At 41.6% G+C, this 20,989-nt stretch overlaps 1 protein-coding gene across 3 annotated transcripts in view; it reads right to left on the bottom strand.

Moving 5' to 3' along the window:
- The window catches only part of GRB10 (growth factor receptor bound protein 10), a 439,832-nt gene that overhangs the window by 91,343 nt on the left and 327,500 nt on the right, over positions 1-20,989 (bottom strand). For all 3 annotated transcript variants that reach the window (XM_075826992.1, XM_075826993.1, XM_075826991.1), the window contains one exon: positions 16,704-16,860. In XM_075826992.1, the coding sequence (XP_075683107.1) occupies positions 16,704-16,860 (157 nt within the window). The remainder of the gene's footprint in view (positions 1-16,703; positions 16,861-20,989) is intronic.

Genomic DNA, 20,989 nt, shown 5'->3' with positions numbered 1-20,989 from the left:
GGGCCTTTATTAGGCCCCCGGCTGCCATTGGAGACACAGACACTCGGCGATCGTATCGCCGGGTGTCGGTGGGAGAGAGAGGGAGCACCCTCCCTCTCTCCAAAACCACTCAGATGCGGTGCACGCAATAGTGCACCGCATCTGAGGGGTTAAACGGGTGAGATCGATACTTATATCGATCTCACACGGCGCTCCCAGCCCTCAGCTGCCTCTGGCAGCAGAGAGCAGGGAGATGGCAGAGCAGGGACGCTCCCAGCCCTCAGCTGCCTCTGGCAGCAGAGAGCAGGGAGATTTGACGGCTCCCTGCTCTGTTTACTTTATCCTGATGCAGTGCCGTAAAAAGGCATATGCATCAGAATAAAGCCCGTTAGTGGCCGCCGTTAAAAGGCGTATTGGCGGTTACTAACGGGTTAAACATTTTCTTAATCTGTTACATATATATATATGCGAGAACGTATTTTTGCGCCCGCAATTCGCCCGCAAATCCCGGGTGAATTGCAGCCCCATTCATTTCAATGGGCCCATGCAGAGGATCGTGGTTTCCACGTTCCGTGCTTGGCTCAGGAACCTGAACCGCAAAAAGAACGGACAAATCTTATTACAGCCGTGTTTTGCAGTCTAGGCTCATAGAAGTTAATGCACGCAGCCATGTGCACGGCCCGCGATATGTGGGCTGCCCGTGACACTCCGCGGCCGTTCGACCCAAAAATCACGACCATGCGCATGAGGCCTATCCTTATAGACTAACATCCCATCAGCACCCTGCGATCACATTCTGGGGGTTGATAGGCTGACAGAGGGCCACCCTCTGTCCAATTGCCGCAATTGACTGCGGCATCTAAGTGGTTAAGTGCCCGGGCACCGAGTTATCGCCGATCCAAGCTGTTAGAGCAGGGTGTTTGCTGTGATATACAGCCGACACCCGCTCTCTGTATCGAGCGCTCTTGAGCTCGCTCAGAACATATACCGGTGACATAAGCCATACATACACGGCCGATGATTTTGCAAAGGGGGGTAAAAGGAATGCCTAATCCGCCCAGCCCTTTTAATTGGTGGATTAGACAAAGTAAAACTACACTTGGTAACTTAACTACTTGCTCAAAATTAAAGGATATGTACACCTTTGAAATAAACATTTTTATAAAAAAAAAAAAGAAGGAAACTGTGATTGGTGCAGCACAGCTGTGGATGAGTAGTACATCACGGCTGGAGGAGATGAAGGGACCATCTTCTTGGAGTATCTTGAAGTAGCTGTGGTGAAGGACCTGCGGCCGGAAGTGACACCACAGCGTGACCTCGCGATAGAATCTGAGATTACTCTGGGCCGTGAACAGAAGACCTGTATGACGCACATTGGGTAGCATTATACAGCTGTCCTTACACCGCCCAGAGTGAAAATGAAATGTATCCTCTTATTTGGCTGTTAGAGCCAAATTAGCATATTTAGTAAAACGCTCATAACTTTTAACAATAAACGTTTTGTTTTTTTAAAATAAATTACCGTATATGGGGTATTGCCATAATCGGGAGAAATTTATTTTCAAATGTTAGGGTGCTTTTTCTCCTTTATTCCTTGTAAAAGTTGAAAATGTCCACGTTTTAAAATCGGAAAAATATGTAGCTTTCCAATTTCATGGCCTAATTCCACTAAATTTGGCAAAAACCTGTGGGGTCAAAACGCTCCCTTTACCCCTAGATAAATTCCTTCAGGGGTGTAGTTTCCCAAATGGGGTCACTTTTGGGGGTTTCCACTGATTTGGTCCCACAGGGGCCTTGCAAATCTGACATGGCGCCGCAAACCATTCCAGAAAATTTGAGCTCCAAAAGCCCAAATGGTGCTCCTTCCCTTCTAAGCCCCGCCATGCGTCCAACCACCAGTTTATTGCCCCCATATGGGGTATTTCTGTGCTCAGAAAAGGTTGCTTTATAAATTACAGGGCGCTTTTTCTCCTTTATTGTGAAAATGAAAAAATCTGAGCTAAAACTACATTTTATTAGAAAAAAACCCTTACATTTTCATGGCCTAATTCCACTTCAGTCAGCAAAAAACCTGTGGGGTCAAAATGCTCACTATACCCCTTGATAAATTCCTTGAAGTGTGTAGTTTCCCCAAACGGGGTCTTTTTGAGATTGTTGCGCAAAACCCTCTCTGTTACAGAAAAAAATGGAATATGGATTTCTGCAAAAAAACAAACAAATAAAAATTGGAAAATCCACCCCTACATCGCTTTAATTCTTGTGAAACGCCTAAAGGGTTTAAGAAACTTTCTTAACGCGGTTTTGAATACTTTGAGGGGAGCAGTTTTTAAAATGGGGGTTTGTATTGTATGAGCCCCTCAGTCACTTCACAACTGAACTGGTCCCTGACAAAACGGCCGCGTAAAAAAACACCCACAAAAAAGAAGTGCATGTCACAACTTCAGCGGTTTTTGGAGCCGTTTTTCATTGACTATAGGAAAACAGCTCCAAAAATGGCCGTAAAATACGCAGCGAAATACTCAAGTTTTGCTTAAAAACAGTCTGAAAATAAGGAGCTGCTTTGCCTAGAAAACAGCTCCATATTTTCAGACGTTTTTTGCCAAGTGTGTGAACATACCCTTAACTCTTGACTTGGACTCCTAAGCCCGGGTGAGCAGGATTTAAATAAAATGCAAGTTATAAAGAATCATTACCCACAAAAGTATATGAAACGGCTAACCACCTTCTGCTCTATGACATGCTGGCTGCAGGTCAAACACTGCGTTCAATGCGACAGGTTCCCTTTTAACCCCTACCCGCACGAGGAAGTAACTGTAAGTCGTCGCGGGAGGTTACTTCCCGCACGACGACGTACAGTTACTGAGTTTTTCCCGGTGCACACGGTCGGTGACAGTGTGCACCGGGAGGTCAGCTGTCGCCGACAGCTGACACTCCACTCTTGCCGGCCAGCGGTCCTTTGCCGCTGATTTTGGAGAATTAACCCCTTAAATTCGGCGATCGGTTGCAATCGCTGAATTTTGGGGGTTTCTAACATATCGGCAGACCCCGGTCCGAAATCGCGGGGTTTGCCGATAGTTAGTATGGCAAACGGAAGCCAAACAATGGCTTCCGTGTCTGCCATGGACGGAAGACCATCAGGACCAACCTTCGGCTGGTCCTGACAGGCTTCCTGTCAGAGTGACAGGAAGTCACTGTGTCGTTCCCGATGCACACTGTCGGCGACAAGGTGTGCATCGGGAACTTGGAGATCAGCTGTCCCCGACAGCGGACACTCCAGTGTTGCCGATCAGCGGCTCATCGCCGCTGATTTCGGCAATTAACCCGTTACATGCGGGGCTCGATTGCGATCTCCGCATGTAGGGGGTTTGTAGCACAGCAGCCCCCATGCAATCGTGGGGGCTGCTGATGCTTGTGATGGCATCCGGAGGCCAGGCAACGGCCTCCGGGTTTGCCATGTATGGAAGCCTATGAGGATCAGACTCTGCTGATCCTCGTAGACCAACTGTCAGAGTGACTGACGTCACACTGACAGTTGGAATACATTACACTACCTAGTTAGTGTAATGTATTCTAGCAGCGATCAGAGCTGCAGGTCAAAAATATAAAGTGTAAAAAGTAAAAAAAAGTTAATAAAAATGTTTTATAAAAGTGTAAAAAGGTTTTGTTTTCCTAGGGAAAAAAATGAAACCGTTAAAAAAAAAAAAAGTACACATATTTGGTATCACAGTGTTCGTAACGTCCCAAACTATGAAACTATAATGGTAATTTTTCCGCACGGTGAACGCCGCAAACAAAATAAACGGAAAACTATGTCAGCACCGCTATTTTTTGGTCACCACCCCTCCCAAGATATAGAATAAAAAGTGATCAAGAAGTCGCATTTACCCCAAAATAGTACCGATAAAAACTACAACCCGTCCCGCAAAAAACAAGACCTCCCACAGCTTTTTTGACGAAAAAATAAAAAAAGTTACGGCTCAGAATAGTCTCAGAAAATAAATTATTTTATAGAAACGTAAATTTTATTGTGCAAACGCCTCAAAACGTAAAACAAAAAAACTATACACATATGGTATCAGCGTAATCGTACCGACCCGCAGAATAAAGTAAAACTTAATTTATTGCGCACGGCGAACAATGTAAGAAATAAAGAATTTAAAGCACCAAAATCGTTGTTTTTTGGTCACCTTCGCTCTAAAAAAAATCCTGTGGGGTCAAAATGCTCACTATACCCCTAGAAAAATTCCTTGAGGGGTGTAGTTCCCAAAATAGGGTCACTTTTGGGGGGTTTCCACTGTTTTGGTCCCTCCGGGGCGTTGCAAACCCGACATGGCACTGAAAACCAATCCAGCAAAATCTGCGCTCCAAAATCCAAAAGGCGCTCCTTCCCTCCTGAGCCCTGCTGTGGGTCCAAACATCAGTTTACGAGCACATATGGGGTATTTCCGTAATTGGGAGAAATTGCTTTACAAATGTTGGGGTGCTTTTTCTCCTTTATTCCTTGTAAAAATTAAAAAATTCTTTATTTCCACAGAAAAATAGGTGATTTTCATCTTCACAGACTAATTCCACTAAATTCTGCAAAAAACCTGCAGGGTCAAAATGCTAACTATACCCCTAGAAAAATGCCTTGAGGGGTGTAGTTTCCAAAATGGGGTCACTTTTGGGGGGTTTCGACTGTTTAGGTACCACAAGACCTCCTCAAACCTGACATGGTGCCTAAAATATATTCCTAAAAAAAGGAGGCCCCAAAATCCACTGGGTGCTCCTTTGCTTCTGAGACCTGTGCTTCAGTCCATTAGGACAGTAGGGCCACATGTTGGATATTTCTAAAATCTGCAGAATCTGGGCAATAAATATTGAGTTGCGTTTCCCTGGTAAAACCTTCTGTGTTACAGATTTTTTTTTATTACAAATGAACTTTGGCAAAAAAAATGAAATTTGTAAATTTCACCTCTACATTGCCTTAAAGGGAATGTGTTACCAGCAAAACATGTTTTTTTTTTTTTTAGTTAAACAATTAGTGTATAGGTGATTAAACATTGTTCTAATTTTTTTTTCACGAGTCAGGAAATATTATAAATTGGATTCAATTGGATTCTAATTTATAATATTTCCCATTGCTGGTCACTAGATGGAGCCATTCCCAAAATTGCAGCATTGCATGTGGTAAAGCAACCACATTGCTTTATGCTGCAAAATTGGGTAAAAAGCCCTCGCTCTTGTGAGCTCTCAGCATCCCCCCCTCCTTTATCCTGGCTAGTACCGGGAGAAACAAGGGGTTTGAACGGTCTAACCTCCTACACTGTGTGTCGCCATTTTTTAGCTAACACACAGTGTAGAAGGTTTACATACAGTAGTAAACACACACTGAAACACAAACATACATAGAAATCCCTTACCTGCTCCAGTCGCCGCCGCTCCCTCCGGTCCATCCGCTTCGTCTGCTGCCGCTGCTCCATGTGCACAAGTCCGGAAGCCGCGACCGGAAGTAGTAATCTTACTGTCCGGCCGCGACTTCCGGTCCACAGGAAAATGGCGCCGGACGGCGCGCATTTCAAATTGAACTGTGTTTGAGCGGCGCATGCGCCGTTCCCACACAGCGGCGTACATGTTAGTGGATGGAACGGGCCCCGTTGGCAGTCCCTATGGGACTGGAGCTGCGGTATTCCATGTCCGTATGTGTCGTTAATCGACACATACAGAAATGGGAAAAAAAATGGCAGCCCCCATAGGGAAGAAAAAGTGTAAAAATAAGAAAAAGTAACACACAAACACACAAATTAATCCAAACGTTTTGAATAAAGCACTAACATCTTTAACATATTAAAAAAAAATTGGTGGTGACACTGTTCCTTTAATTCCTGTGAAACGCCTAAAGAGTTAAAATACTTTCTGAATGTGGTTTTGAATACCTTGAGGGGTGCAGTTTTCAAAATGGGGTGATTTATGGGGACTTTCTAATATAGAAGGTCCTCAAAGCCACTTCAGAACTAAACTGGTAAAAAATGGCCTATTGAAATTTTCTTGAAAATATGAGAAATTGCTGCTAAAGTTCTAAGCCTTGTAACGTCCTAGAAAAATAAAAGTACGTGAAAAAAAAATGATGCAAACATAAAGTAGACATATGGGGGATGTTAACTAGTAACTATTTTATGTGGTATTACCATCTGTTTTAAAAAGCGAACACATTTAAATTTAGAAAAATTGTAATTTTTTCCAATTTTTGCTAAAATTTGACGTTTTTCACAAATAAATATTGAATTTATCTACCACATTTTTTCACTAGCAAAGTACAATATGTCACGAGAAAACAATCTCAGAATCGCTTGAATAGGTAAAAGAGTTCCGGAGTTATTACCACATAAAGTGACACGTCAGATTTGAAAAAATCATCTGTGTCCACAAGACCAAAACAGGCTGTGTCCTAAAGGGGTTAAGGGACATTGTTTTGTTTGATATACATTTTTCCAATTGTATTTCTGATTTAACAGGTTCCCGACCGCTGGCTGTATATTTACGGCCAGCGGTCAGGGTCTCTGAAGTCCGCCGTATAGACTAATTACGGCAGCACTTCTGAGACTGTGCACGCGATCACGTGCACACAGCTCTATGCCCTGGCTTTTGCTAACAGCCATGGGCACTGGGCAGAATGTTAGGGGCCAATCTTTTGGCCCCTGAACATGTGATCGCTGTGACAACCAATCACAGCGATCACATGCATTTCTGCATATAAAACAGTGTGCACGCGATCGCGTGCACACAGTCCTGTGCCCACGCTGTTACCAACAGCTCTGGGCACTGGGCAGAGTATCAGGTACCAATCTAATGGTCCCTGAACATGTGGTCGCTGTGAAAACCTATCACAGCACCCACATTTGTTTTATTTTGACTTTTCTGGCAGCAAATCTCCTGCCTCTTTTCTTCTCCTCAAACATTGTTTCAGTTTGAGGAGAAGAAGAGACTCGAGAGAATTGCTGCCAGAAGATTACAGTTACAAAAAAATACAGTTACACTATAAAACATTCTCTATATAGATAGATTTCTATCTATACAATCTATCTATCCATCTATCTTTTTTTCTATCTACCTTTCTTTTATTCTATTAGAATAGGCAGGTAGGAAGTATATAATCCACATGTATATATAATATATATAGCAATAGCGGTTTATTTTTTTGTTAGCGGTAGTGTAGATCTATATACCAGTTAGTTTGTGTTTTATCAAAAAAAAAAAATTTGTTTAGTTAGTGTTAGTGACGTTATGGCGAGGAAGTTGTTTAGCGCCGAGGAGACATACGCGATGCTGTGGTCTGAGTCGGAGACCGCATCAGAGATGGTGTCAGAGATGGAACCTGTTTTGGGCAGTGACTATGACAGCGTCACTTCAGGTTCATCTTCAGGGGACGTTGTCCCTGATGCAGTTGAAACTGCAGAACATGAAAGCGCAGGGCCAAGTAGCGCTGTAGCACGGGACAGCCTGGTCCCTCCAGTCCAGGCTCTTGTATGGGCACCTGCCCCATCTTTTGGGCCTAGAATCCACGGATTTACTGCCACTCCTGGCATAACCGTGGACAATACAAATTTTGTCCAAATGGATTACTTCCATTTATTTATAACGGACGACATCCTAAATCTGATTGTCCACTAAACGAATTTATATGCCACTCAATATATAAAAGGCAGAAACCTTCATCCACCCATGCCAGAGATTGGACGCCCACCAATATGCAGGAATTAAAAAAAAATTTGGGGCTCACTCTAAATATGGGTATTGTCAAAAAGCCCTCCATTAGGTCTTACTGGTCAACAAGACCCGCCCAAGCCACCCCAGTATATTCTGCAGTAATGCCCAGGTCTCGTTATGAGACAATAATGAGGTTCCTCCACTTCAATGACAACGCACAGGCCCCCCCCAAGTACCGATGCAAACCGGGATCGGTTGTTCAAAATTAGACCACTGATAAATTCCCTGAATAATTAATTTCTGCAACTCTACACCCCTGAGCAGAATGTAAGTGTGGACGAATCCCTCCTCAACTTCCATGGAAGGCTTCGCTTTCGCCAATATCTACCTTCCAAAAGGGCAAGATATGGCGTTAAGCTTTACAAATTGTGTGAAAGCGGGTCAGGATATACCACCGCCTTCAGGATTTATGAAGGGCGGGACTGCTCAATAAATGTTGCTGGATGCCCCCCTGATCTTTCCACCATCAGCAAAATTGTGTGGGAGATAATGCAGCCTCTGCTTCACAAGGGGTACCACCTGTACTGCGACAATTTTTATTCTAGTGTGCCCCTGTTTAGGCATTTGCATGCTGCAAGGACTGGGGCATGTGGTACCATGCGCAAAAATCGAATTGGTTTTCCACAGAAATTAGTGGGGAAGCGCATGGTAAAGGGGGACTCCTGTGCTTATGCATCTGAGGAATTGCTGGCGGTCAAGTTCAGGGATCGCAAAGACGAGTATGTGCTAAGCACGATTCATACCGCAGGAACAGTGGCAGTGAGGGAAAGAGGGGCAACATCGGACAAGCACAAACCAGTGAGCGTGTCCGAATATAACAAGTACATGGGGGGGGGGGTGTGGATTTAAGCGACCAGGTTTTACAGCCCTATTTAGTAAAGCGAAAAACAAAAACCTGGTACAAAAAAGTGGCCATTTATTTGTTACAGGTGGCAATCCACAACTCATTTGTGCTGTATAAAAAAAACAGAGGCAGAGACACATACCTGGATTTCCAGGAAAAAATTATTGAAGGCCTCATTACTGATGTTCAGGACACCAGAGAATGCCCCCAGTCTGAGGATGTCACGCGACTGACTGAAAGACATTTCATCACTCGGATTCACCCAATACCAACTAGAAGCAATCCCCAGAAAAGGTGCCGCATCTGCAGAAAAGACGGGCACCGCAAAGATTCCCGATATTTCTGTCCCTCATGTCCCTCACAACCAGGCCTGTGCATTGAGCCATGTTTTAAAAAATACCACACTGTTCTGAATTATTAGATTTTAGTTAATTCGTTGAAAATATATTTGCCCTACATTATTTTTCCCCTCATTTTACTCCAAGGGTGAGGGAGGGAATGGGTGGGGGGTGGATGTCATGTTTGCTTATTTTCTAAAAAGTTCATCTGCTGGAGAGCTCCGCTTGCATAAACCTGCAATTTCTTATTTTAGAAAACCCCAAAAAATTTAATTCCCATTATACCCCTAGATGAATATTTTGGGATTTCTGCTTCAAGAGCAGATATTTTGGAATTGTTATAGAAACTCTGTTGAGTTTTGTAAAACCAGCTTTGAAAAAACGCGATTTGTGAAATAAGCTTCTTCTATCGTCCGCCCTCCTACATCTCTATGTGATAAATAAAGCACACATATTTGGTATCCCCATGCTCAGGAGAAGTGGAAGAATGTGAAAGGAGATGAATTTTGTCCGTGGTCTATACTGTGTGTGAAAAATGCTGGTATAAACTGGCGCATTTGCCAAAAGAATTCAAATTTTATTCAAGAAACTTTCAGAAGAAAACTGAACTGTCTAAAAATATGATAAACCCCTTGAAGGAAACCTTGTGGGGTCTACTTGTGTGAATGAAGTCATTTATGGGGTGTTTCTAATGTTTCAGCAGCATTACACCCCCCAGAAAACAGTATGCTGCTATAAAATCAAATGCAAAATTCCTGGACCGAAAAGGCCAAAAAGCCTCCTTTTATGCCAAGCCCTGCCACATGCCCGCATAGTGAATAAGGCACACATATTTGGTATCACCATGCCCGGGAGAAGTGGAAGAATGTGAAATGGGATGAATTTTGTCCGTGGTCCATTCTGTGTGTGAAAAATGCTAGCATAAACTGACGCAATTGCTAAATTCTTGCATTTTTTTCCAATTTTGCCCACTTTAGAGAAAAAATAAAAATGATATATACTGACAAATGCCACTAAAACAAAGCCCTATCTGTCCTTTAAAAAGAGTGTAAAATTCAAAGATGAACTTTATTCACCTGCAGAGTTCTAGTCATCTAAAGAAGCGCATAGCAAAATTGTGAAATTTGCTCTGGTCATTTAGCTGTAAAACAGCCTAGTCCTTCATCGGTTAATAAACATTTTCAGCAGTAAAACTGTGAAGTTAAGCAAAATCGCCCTGCCCTAACTACAAGTTTAACGCCCCTCTAATTCTGCCAATAAAATAGAGCTCAGAGATTGTCCAACATTATATGCATCAAATTTCAGACAATGCAGGGTACCAGATGCATCGAAATATTGATATTGTAGAAACTGATACTATGCTGTGCAGCCTAGCAATGCAATACGCGAATTAGCGAGTAGAATGATGCAATGCAATGCCATGCAATCAGGCTGCCTAACAATGGTCTCCTGCTCTGCCATTACGGAAACCGATTAGGCCCCGCCGGGATGTGAAGCCTAATCGGCTTGCTGTCAGTGAATGACTGACATCTAATACATTGTACTACACAGGTAGTGCAATGTATTAGAAAAAAAAATAAAATCAGACAGTTGGACCTTCAAGTCCCCCAGTGGGACTTAAAAACAATGTATATAAAAAAAATAAAAAAAAAATTGTAAAAACATAATAAAACTTTCAAGTAATAAAGGCACAATCGCCCTTTTCCCTTATCCAGTCCATTATTATTGAAACAAAATAAATAAATAAACCATACATATTTGGTATCGCCACGACCGTAACGGCCTGAACTATAAAAATATTATGTTATTTATTCCACATGGTGAACGGCGTAAAAAAAACTAGACCAGGATTTCTGTTTGTTGGTCACTTTGCCCTACAAATATAAAAGTGATCAAAAAGTCGCATGTACCCAAAAATGGTACCTATAAAAACTATAGCTCGTCACCCAAAAACCAAGCCCTCATACAACTCTGTCGACTAAAAAATTAAAACGTTACGTTTCCCACAACTTGGCGACCGAAGTAATTTTATTGTGCAAAAAGTTGTAAAACATCAAAAAGTGCTATAAGTTTGGTATTAGTGGAATCGGACTTACCCGCAGAATAAAGTTAACATGTAATTTATAACGCATGGTAACCACTGTATAAAGAAAAAAAAACTAAAAAACTATGCCAGAATTTCAGTTTTTTGATCACCTGGCCTCCCACAAATATAGCATAAGAAGTGATCAAAAAGTCCCATGTACCCCAAAATGGTACGATTAAAAACTACAGTCATTCCCGCAAAAAAAAAACGTCCTCATACCACTAAGTCTATTAAAAAGTAAAATATTAGTTAAGGCTCCAATATGCCAGGAAAGAAATATGCAACTGTGCAGTCCCGAGATGAACATTTCTTCGGTTTCAAGAGATGAATTATCAAGGCACTAAAATTAGGGAAATAGGAACGGTAGGGCCCAAACATATCTGCTGGAAGCGAGGGTGCGCGTATTATACCAGGACAACACTTCCCAGCAAAATTCCCCAAACTGCAAAGGTGCGGATTGTGGACCAAAAGGGGGATAAGAAACGACATCATTTATCAGCTGGCCTGTGCATAAAAGATTGCTTCACAGCAAAATATCTATGGATTATTTTTTTTTCCCCATTATTATCCTACCTGCCTATGCCCCTGATGTACTTTGCCCAGCTTACATACACCCCCACATTATAAACTAAAATACCAGTAATACTCCAAACAAAACTACCTCCAAGCAAAATTCACGCTCCAAGAGCCAAATGGTACTTCCTCCCCTCTGGACCCTACAGCATGCCCAAACAGCTGTTTACTTCCACATATATGGCATCGCCATACCCGGGAGAACCCTTTTAACATTTTTTGGGGTGTGTCCCCCCAGTGGCACAAGCTGGGCACAACGCATTTGCCACTGAAATGGCATCTAGGAAGAAATTTAGATACTTTGCACCATCCGCAGCACAATCATTTATGGAAAAGACCTGTGCGGTGAAAATGTTCACTACACCCCTTAATAAATGCCTTGATGGGTGTAGTTTCTAAAATGGAGTCAATTCTCAGGGGTTATGACTTCACATCAAAGCCTCTGCAATTGTGAACCAATACTTTGTGAATCGCCAAATTAGGCCTCAATTTCGTATGGTACTCTTTCAGTCCTGAGCCTGGTCGAATGTCCAGACAAAAGTTTAGGGCCACATGTATGGTGATTCTAAAACCGGGAAACACAGCATAATAATTAGAGAGCTGTCTTGCTATGGTGGCAAAAGCTGGGCACCACATATTGGCATATCTACCCCCTAGGTGAATACCTTGAGGGGTGTAGTTTCCAAAATGGGGTCACTTCTGGGGGGCTAATATAGCGCTCAGAAACCAATATACACTCCAAAAGCCAAATGCCACTCCTTCCCTTCTGAGCCCTACAGTGTGCCTAAACAGCAGTTTATGACCGCATATGGGGTATTGCTGTACTTGGGAGAAATTGCTCTACCAATGTTGGGGTTCTTTTTTTCCTTTATTTGTTGAGAAAATGAAAAATTTTAAACTAAAACTACGTCTTATTGAAGAAAAGGGATTGTTTTTATTTTCACTGCCCAATTCTAATAAATTCTATGAAACACCTGTGGGGTCAAAATGCTTACTACACCCCTAGATGAATTCCTCAAGGGCTGTAGTTTCCAAAATGGGGTCATTTGTGGGGTGTTTCCGCTGTGTTGTTCCCTCAGGGGCTTTGCAAATGCGACATGGCCTCCGCAAACCATTCCTGCTAAATCCCTGCCGTGTGTCCAAACGGCCATTTATGACCACATGTGGGGTATTGTTTTACTCGGGAAAACTTGCCTTACAAATGTTGCGGTGCATTTTCCTTTTTAGTCCTCGTGAAAATTAGAAAAAATTAGCTAAACTAACATTTTCTTTGAAAAAAAATTTGATTTTAAATTTTCACGGCCTACTTCCAATAATTTATGCAATAAACCTGTGGAGTCAAAATGCTCACTATACCACTAGATAATTTCCTTGAGGGGTGTAGTTTCCAAAATGGGGTCACTTTTGGGGGATTTCCACTGTTTCAAGAGCCCTTGAAACCTGACATGGTGCACAAAATATATTCTAATAAAAAGAAGGCCACAAAATCCTCTAGGTGCTCCTTTGCTTCTGAGGCCGGTGCTTCAGTCCATTAGGACACTAGGGCCACATGTGGGATATTTCCTAAAACTGCAGCAACAGGGCAATAAATAGGGAGTTGCATTTCTCCGGTAAAAATTTGTGTTACAATTTTTTTTTATTAAATATGAATGTCTGCAAAAAAAATGAAATTTGGAAATGTCACCTCTACTTTGCTTTAATTCCTGTGAAATGTCTAAAGCGTTAAGAAACTTTCTAAATGCTGTTTTGAATACTTTGAGGGGTGAAGTTTTTAAAATGGGATGACTTATTGGGGCTTTCGATTATATAAGGCTCTCAAAGCCACTTCACAACTGAACTGGCCCCTGTAAAAATAGCCTTTTGAAATTTCCTTGAAAACGTGAGAAATTGCTGCTAAAGTTCTAAGCCTTGTGAGGTCATAGAAAAATAAAAGTATGTTAATTGGCAACAATTTTGTGTGGTATTACTACTTGTCTTACAAGCAGATACATGTAAATTTTGAAAAATGTTAATTTTTTTAAATTTTGGGCTAAATTTTGGTGTTTTTCACAATTAAATACTGAATGTATCGAGCAAATTTTGCCAGTAACAAAGTCCAATGTGTCATGAGAAAACAATCTCAGAATCGCTTGGATAGGTAAAAGCATTCCGCAGTTATTACCACATAAAGTGAAACAGGTCAGAGTTGAAAAATGAGGCTCTGTCAGGAAGGTCAAAAGTGCCCAAAGAGGGAAGGGGTTAACAAATCTACGTTAGGATTGCATAATATGATGCGGAATACCTTTAGCTGCAGTGTCATATATGAGACAATTGAAAGTAATCTACATCTAGGAGAGTGCAAAATATATATTCAAATATATTTTTTTCTTCATCTATACAAAAAAAACTGCAAGAGCCGGGACACAATATTTTGACACTTGTTTGAAGTGTAGTTGGAGAGCTACAAGACTACAAATTAAAGTGTATCTACAGCCAATATTTGAGGTGTAAATCATTGGTTAATAATATAATTTCCTTTAGTGCATCTCAGAGCCATTATTCAATAACTTTGAAGTGATTGTGTCTGAATGTGTCCTGAACTCCAAGCAGGCTGGACGAGGGCGGAACCCCTATTGAATATTCATCAGCAGCCATTTTGTTAGGAAACAGATCTACAGAGTAAATTACAGGAAGAAAATAGAGCAGACTATAATTTAGCATATGATTCTATAGTGATTGTTCCGAACACACAAAAAAAACAAAAAACTGAATTTTGGTGACTGATTGATTTTGAAGTTTACTGCAAAATTGTCTAAGTTTTAAATAACCTCCTGTAAATCTTAATCTAATCTGTCATTTATGAATCTGAAATGCTGAGCCATGTGAAAAGTGAAGTTGCTGTACCTTTAGTATGGAGAAGAGATACTCCAGATCATGTGAGCCCTTAGAGGACATGTCCTCAATTCCTCTGTGGTTACTATTATAGCGTTTAAAGCTCACTAATTAGATTTAACCTACTTTGAAGGGATTCGGTCAACAGAAATTGCCCTATAAACGCAGCAACACAGTAAGATAGTGGAGCCTCACCTGAATATAATAATGTTTTCCGTTTTCAAATGCGTGGCTCCGTTGCAGAAATCTAAGTTTATTCATAATATACAAATGAGCAGTTTAGAGCAATGAGGGTTTCACCATTGCTCCAAAAAGCTCTGTTCTCTCCCTAGTCCGTCCCTCCCTTCTCGGATTGAATGGGCCACTGAAGTTTCACATGCCGAATTGGCTATACAGCGAAGGCGCCAATTACGTCACACTTCGCACGGATTAGTGTGACGTAATCGTTACAGCGGATTTGACCCGTGGAACTTCAGTGGCCCTGCCAATCAGAGAAGGAAGGAATGAACTGGGGAGGGAACAGAGCTTTTTGGAGGAACAGTGATGCCCTCATTGCTCCAGATCGCTCATTTGCATATTATGAATAAACTTCTATTGCTGCAACGAAGCCACGCATATAAAAAAGCAAAACAGCATTATATTCAGGTGGGGCTACACTAGCTTACTTTGCTGCTGCTTTTATAAGGCAATTTCTGGTGACAGAATCCCTTTAATCCATTCTACAATTGGCTTTAAATCTGCAATAAGTGTTTTAAGCTCAGAATTCGTTTATTTTAAGCCACGTCTCTAACCCAGTCCATACATACCTGGTTCAGCCCAGACTCCATCATGCTCCCATAGTGGCTCCGTAGAAATCCCACACTATGCCAATATAGCTGCCCCCACACAGTATAATACCCCATAGATGCACCCATACAGTATAGAGCCAACACAGATGCCCACATTCAATAAAATGCCCACACACATTCCCCCATACAGTAGAACGCCCCAAAGCTGCCCCCATACAGCATAATGCCCACCATAGCTGCTCTCATACTGTATAAGGCACCCTTAGCTGCCACCATACAGTATAATGCCCCATAGTGGCGCAATGCCCCTGTAGATAGTGCCCACATAGTGCCACAGTGCCCACTGTAGATCGTGCCAAAATATAAAGTGCCAGTGCTCACATAGTACCACAGTGCCCATGTAGATCGTGCCATGCAACCCCCCTGTAGAAAGAGCTAACCCCCTGTAGATAGCGCCATTGGGGCTCCTGCTCCTGGAGGGAGCCCCTGACGTCACTGTACATATATGGACAGTTATGTCAGGGACTCTTAAGCAGCGGAATCCCGGACCACAGCGTTGGCAACACTCTGGCCGGGGATTCAGCTCTTGGAAGGAGCCCTTGACCTCACTATGCATATATGGACAGTGACGTCAAGGGCTCCCTCTAGGAGAGGAATCCCCGGCCAGAGGGTCGTCAATGCTCTGGCCAGGGATTCCACTTATGGAGGAGCCACTGATGTTACTGTCCATATATGGACAGTGACGTCAAGGGCTTTCCTAAGACAGGAGTCCCCGGTCAGAGCACTGGTTTTGCTCTGGCTGGGGACTCAATAGTTGAAAGCCTGACATCACTGTTTATATATAGACCGTGACGTCAGGGGCTTCCCGGGCTCAGCGCTTAAAGTAGCACTGTGCCCGGGAAGTCCTCGAGGAGTGGAGGAGCTCCCTCTGCTTTGTACTAATGCTGAAGCAGGGAGCTGACGGTTCCTTGCTTCAGCATTGGATTCAAGTGTATCTGCGTCCTGAGGACATTGGGACACCGCCCGGAATCTTGGACTGTCCTGCTGAACACGAGACTGTTGGGAGGTATGGGTGTCTATGGTTATGAAATAGAAAAGTCATACAAAAGAAGCACAAATTCAAAGTACTACAGGTCAGGTTATATCATACAATGCAAATCTGATGTCAAATATTTAGGCTATGTTCACATTGGCAATAGGGTTTCTGTTATTCTGTTCCATCATAGGAACTGAACAAAAAATAAAAGTAAAATCGCAAGTGCCAGATCAGTCAAATGATGGAAGCCAACGACGCCTGACGGAACAGAGCTTGAGCATGAGCAATGCGTTTATAAAATGTTCAAAATCACGGTAAACAGTGTTAAACAAAGAACGGAAAAACAAGACATTTGCCTGATGTATGATACTAAATGTTAAACTGAAGTGATAAATAAAGCAAATTTATTATGCTCTCATCACCTTCCACGACCATTCCCTACCTAATCCTAGGTGAGGGTGGTGCTCCACCAACGTCCAGCTGTTATCATCCACACAATGACTTTTGTAAATCAGCAACTGGCAGAAGTCCCTGGCTGTCATGTCTGCTAGAATCTCCACCATTTTGCATGTCCCATCTTCACTAAAGACTTTTACAACCTGTAACATAAAGGGACACACATAATAGCCTTAAATTCTATCACAATGCATTAACAGTACTTGTGCTATGCCTTCTGCTAAACTGATGTCATCATTCAATGAATAAACAGCACTACTGCAGAAACTTTAGAATTCCGTGAACTAGTTAAAGTTCTTCTATCTTTCTGCTGTTCAGTAAGTAGATCCATTGTTACACCCCCCCCCCCCTCATAAAAAGGGTATATCACTTAAGATGTTCAGTCCCTGACTGGAACCCATTTCTCAGATAAAGGTCTCAATACATGGAAAAAAATTTAATAAATCTCTAACTAGCACCTATTACAGGTCAGTGCAAGTGTTATGTATATACATATATATATATATATATACATATATATATACATATATATATACACACATACATACATCTACATTCCAATATGTAAACTTCAAAATATCTATGCTGGTCTGTTTAGGCAATGACTTATAGCGCATATAGCTATGCTCTACTCAAACAACGCTACAACATAAGCTACTGCTTAAATTCTATAGTCTGAATAAAATTAAAATCCAATTTGAAAATGTGGTTTTAATTAAAGTATTTAAAATAGGATGTATACCACTGTATTTTAAAATGGCCCATCTTATAGAAGGTTCTACATTACCCCTTTAAAAATATACACACACACACACACACACCATGCATAATTGACCCACAAACCTGAAAAACCTTTAAAGAATGGATTCTTTTTTAAACCCTAGTACTGTACAACTATATACATAAGCATGTAGGAACTAGTCACCAGTGTCGTGATATGGAACATACATGCATGCATAGAATTAAAGAAAACACCAAAAAAAACACACAAAAATGCAAATTTTGTAAATACAGAAACGTATGGAAGGATGACATTCTAGATGGTTTGATAAACACCAAAAAAAATGTTTTCTATATGCAGTTTATACATTCACAAATATTTACAGGTGAACATACGCGTGCATAAACCATATACTAACAAACTCATTTGGTAAACAAACTAATGAGGACACCATTAGGAAATGTAATATGAAGACTCTTACCTCTACGGCATGTAAAAGGCAGCAGTCAGGAGAACAAGATGGCATTTTTAAGTCTAGATTGCCTCTTGAAATTTTTTTTTCCTTTCTGCCTTCCAAGCCCCTCTTGCAGACTAAAAGCTGCACACTCAGGGTAGAATACACAGTGTCAAGGGATTACTGTACTGTACCTGTCACGTAGCCAGTCTTACATGGCACTGTTCCTGGGGAAAGGCAGGCAACTCTTCCAGAGCTCCTCTTAAAGGGTTACAGTCAATCTTTTAGGTAGTGAATCAAACCACATTTTGCAGACCAATCGTAGTTCTCCACTGACTGATGTAATCATTTCCCACACACTCTTGCAGACTTTTTTTTTTTTAATTATTTTTGTTAAGCGTTTACATTAAAGGTAAAAAAAAAAACCTACCCTAGGGAAAAATATCTGTTTTCTGACCACTCACATATGTTAATATCTAAACCCCCAAGATAATGAAAAAAAGTTCAAAGTAGAAAAAAAAAGAAGAAAGGAAAAAAGGAGGGGGAAGAAGCCCTGCCAAAAGCATGCGTGTACTCCCAATCCTGACTGCTGTGCCAAACTGCTCACACAATAGTCCTGCCTGGAAGCAGCTGATGTCATCCACATGCAACTTAAGCATCTGAACTTCTGCTCTGCTTGATAACTCTTTATTATCCGTTCTTCACAAGACGCTGATTCTCTGACTACAGTTCTACAAGGATTCACCCTCCATCCAGGGATGGCAAAAGCAGAAGAGCAGGTACATTCACTGGCATTAACCACTGACGAAGCAGATTACTAGTAGTACTGCTCTAAAACAGAACATGTATGTAAAATGTGTGTTTAAGAAAACTAGAAGGAACAGAAGGAAATGTAGAAATATACATTTTTACCAATATAACTATTCTAATACGGCCAACCTTACAGAAATACTAAGAAATAAAGCATTGCAGTAGATTTACAGCTAGCCATAGAACAGCCTTTAGCTGACCACGCGGAAAGATAACTACGATTTGATAAACTGGGTGTCCACGTTTAACCATTGCAGTAAGAGCACAATTCCTGCAAACCGCCATCCTATTATGTCACCGTGACGGAAAAGAAACTGCCAACGTCAGCGGTGATTGAGTAGATATCCTGCTGCCTGACATCCAATCTGGTCCGTGTAATTCTTTAGGTGCCATGATCCATATTGCCCACAGCATTTAACATTGTAAACAAGAGGGAGGGGACTCCATTTGTCACCCCAACGACTGCCATCGCAATTCGATCATGCAGAGAGGGTGGGTTGGTGAAATGGGTCATTTTGGCAGAAGGGGCAAAATGAAGGCACCCCACTGCCATCACTACACCCCTATTAGGCCATGCCAATGGTGTGCTCAGTTTTACACTGACTGGTAGTAGACGGTGTCAGACTGGGGTACCTTGGGCCCACCAGGGGAAATGATTTATAAAGATCACCCAATAGTGTTACAGAATATGTGCAAATGCATTATAAATGTTCTTCTTAGAACTTCACATGGGACAGACCATAAATAAAATAGGTTATTTGCAATTCAAACTATGATAAATTGGGACTACAGAAAGTGATTGGCTCCAAAAGGCAGGTCAAGCAAAAGACAAATACATTTGAAGCTATTTGGCGGTGTAATAAAAAATGGACCAAATATTGTGTCAGAACCAGGGTCTACTAAAGTATCTTCTGGTGTACTAGTCCAATCCCCATTGGAATACAAGAGATATTCCAATTAGTTTTACCAGGGGTGCACAATCTGTGTCCCTTGCTGTGCCTAATTGTGGCCCCCGACCCTGCTAGACAAACAGCTGATCGCCCGCCTGTGCAATCATGCTCTGTATGGCAATGCCTTAGCTGGTCCCTGCAGGAATGCAATGAACACTTTAATCTGTAGAAATGGATAGGGTTCATTGGTTAATGCAGGCTCCTGTCACACAGACATAGGATGTAACGGACATGCACCACTTAGTAAACAATCAACTATCTTTTACTACAGAAGAAAATGCTCATTGGTTAATACAGGTGCCTGTCACAGTTACTGGCCAAGCCTGTGTGACAGAAGCCCGCATTAACCAATGAGCACTTTCCCTTGCTACTGTGCAAATTCACAACAATGTTAAGTGCAATACATGTGAATGGGCTCATTACGTTTGCCTGTCAAAGCTGAATCTGCACAGCAAATCAGAGGCTAGCCCGCCATTCCTGCATGTGTCAATCGTGTCTTAAGTATTTTAAGTTTTATTGTGGCCCCTTGAAGTAGCACAATAGGACAATGCGATCCCGAGACCAAAATAAATGATCCAATTATATTATCCAATAATAGTTCAAATGGACAAAATAGTGGGCAAAAGAAAAAAAGGGGAAAGTTTTTTTTTTGCACCCCCAATGAATATAAGCTGCACCCAGCTACGAAACAAAAAAAATATATAAATTTTGAAAAAAAATAAAGACAAAAAAGAACACATACTGCATACTTAGGGTATGTGCACTTGTAGCGTTTTCAGCAGTTTTTCTGCCGTATACGTCCCAAAAAAACGTACGCAGAACACCTCCAAACATCTGCCCATTGATTTCAATGGGAAAGACAGTGCTCTGTTCCGACGGGCCGTTTTTTCGTGCCCGTTTTTCAAAACGGCCACAAAAAAGAAGTACATGTCACTTCAGCAGTTTTTGGAACCGTTTTTCATAGACAATAGAAAAACAGCTCCAAAAACGGCTGTAAAATACGCAGCGAAAATCACGAGTGGCTTAAAAAACGTCTGAAAATCGGGAGCTGTTTTTCCTTGAAAACAGCTCTGTATTTTCAGACGTTTTTGAGTTTGTGTGTGCAAATACCCTTACATGCTATGGACACCTTTGTGGACTTTTTTTTATTGCAATGAACATGTTTTGGACTTAAGAAAAACTGTCTTTTTTTTTTTATCTATTTATGCAAACTGACATTTTTTTATTAGAAAATTTAGAAGCGTTTTTATTCTTCAGCTGCTCTGTCCCGTTGACCGTTAAATCAGTCAGTGTAGTACACGGACAGCTCGATCTCCAGCCCGTTTCTCTTCTCTTCT

Source organism: Rhinoderma darwinii, chromosome 5 (assembly GCF_050947455.1).
Source record: "Rhinoderma darwinii isolate aRhiDar2 chromosome 5, aRhiDar2.hap1, whole genome shotgun sequence".
In the NCBI taxonomy this organism is placed as follows: Eukaryota; Metazoa; Chordata; class Amphibia; order Anura; family Rhinodermatidae; genus Rhinoderma; species Rhinoderma darwinii.
Note: the sequence above shows the minus strand (reverse complement) of the source record. Positions and strands in the feature narration are given on the sequence as shown.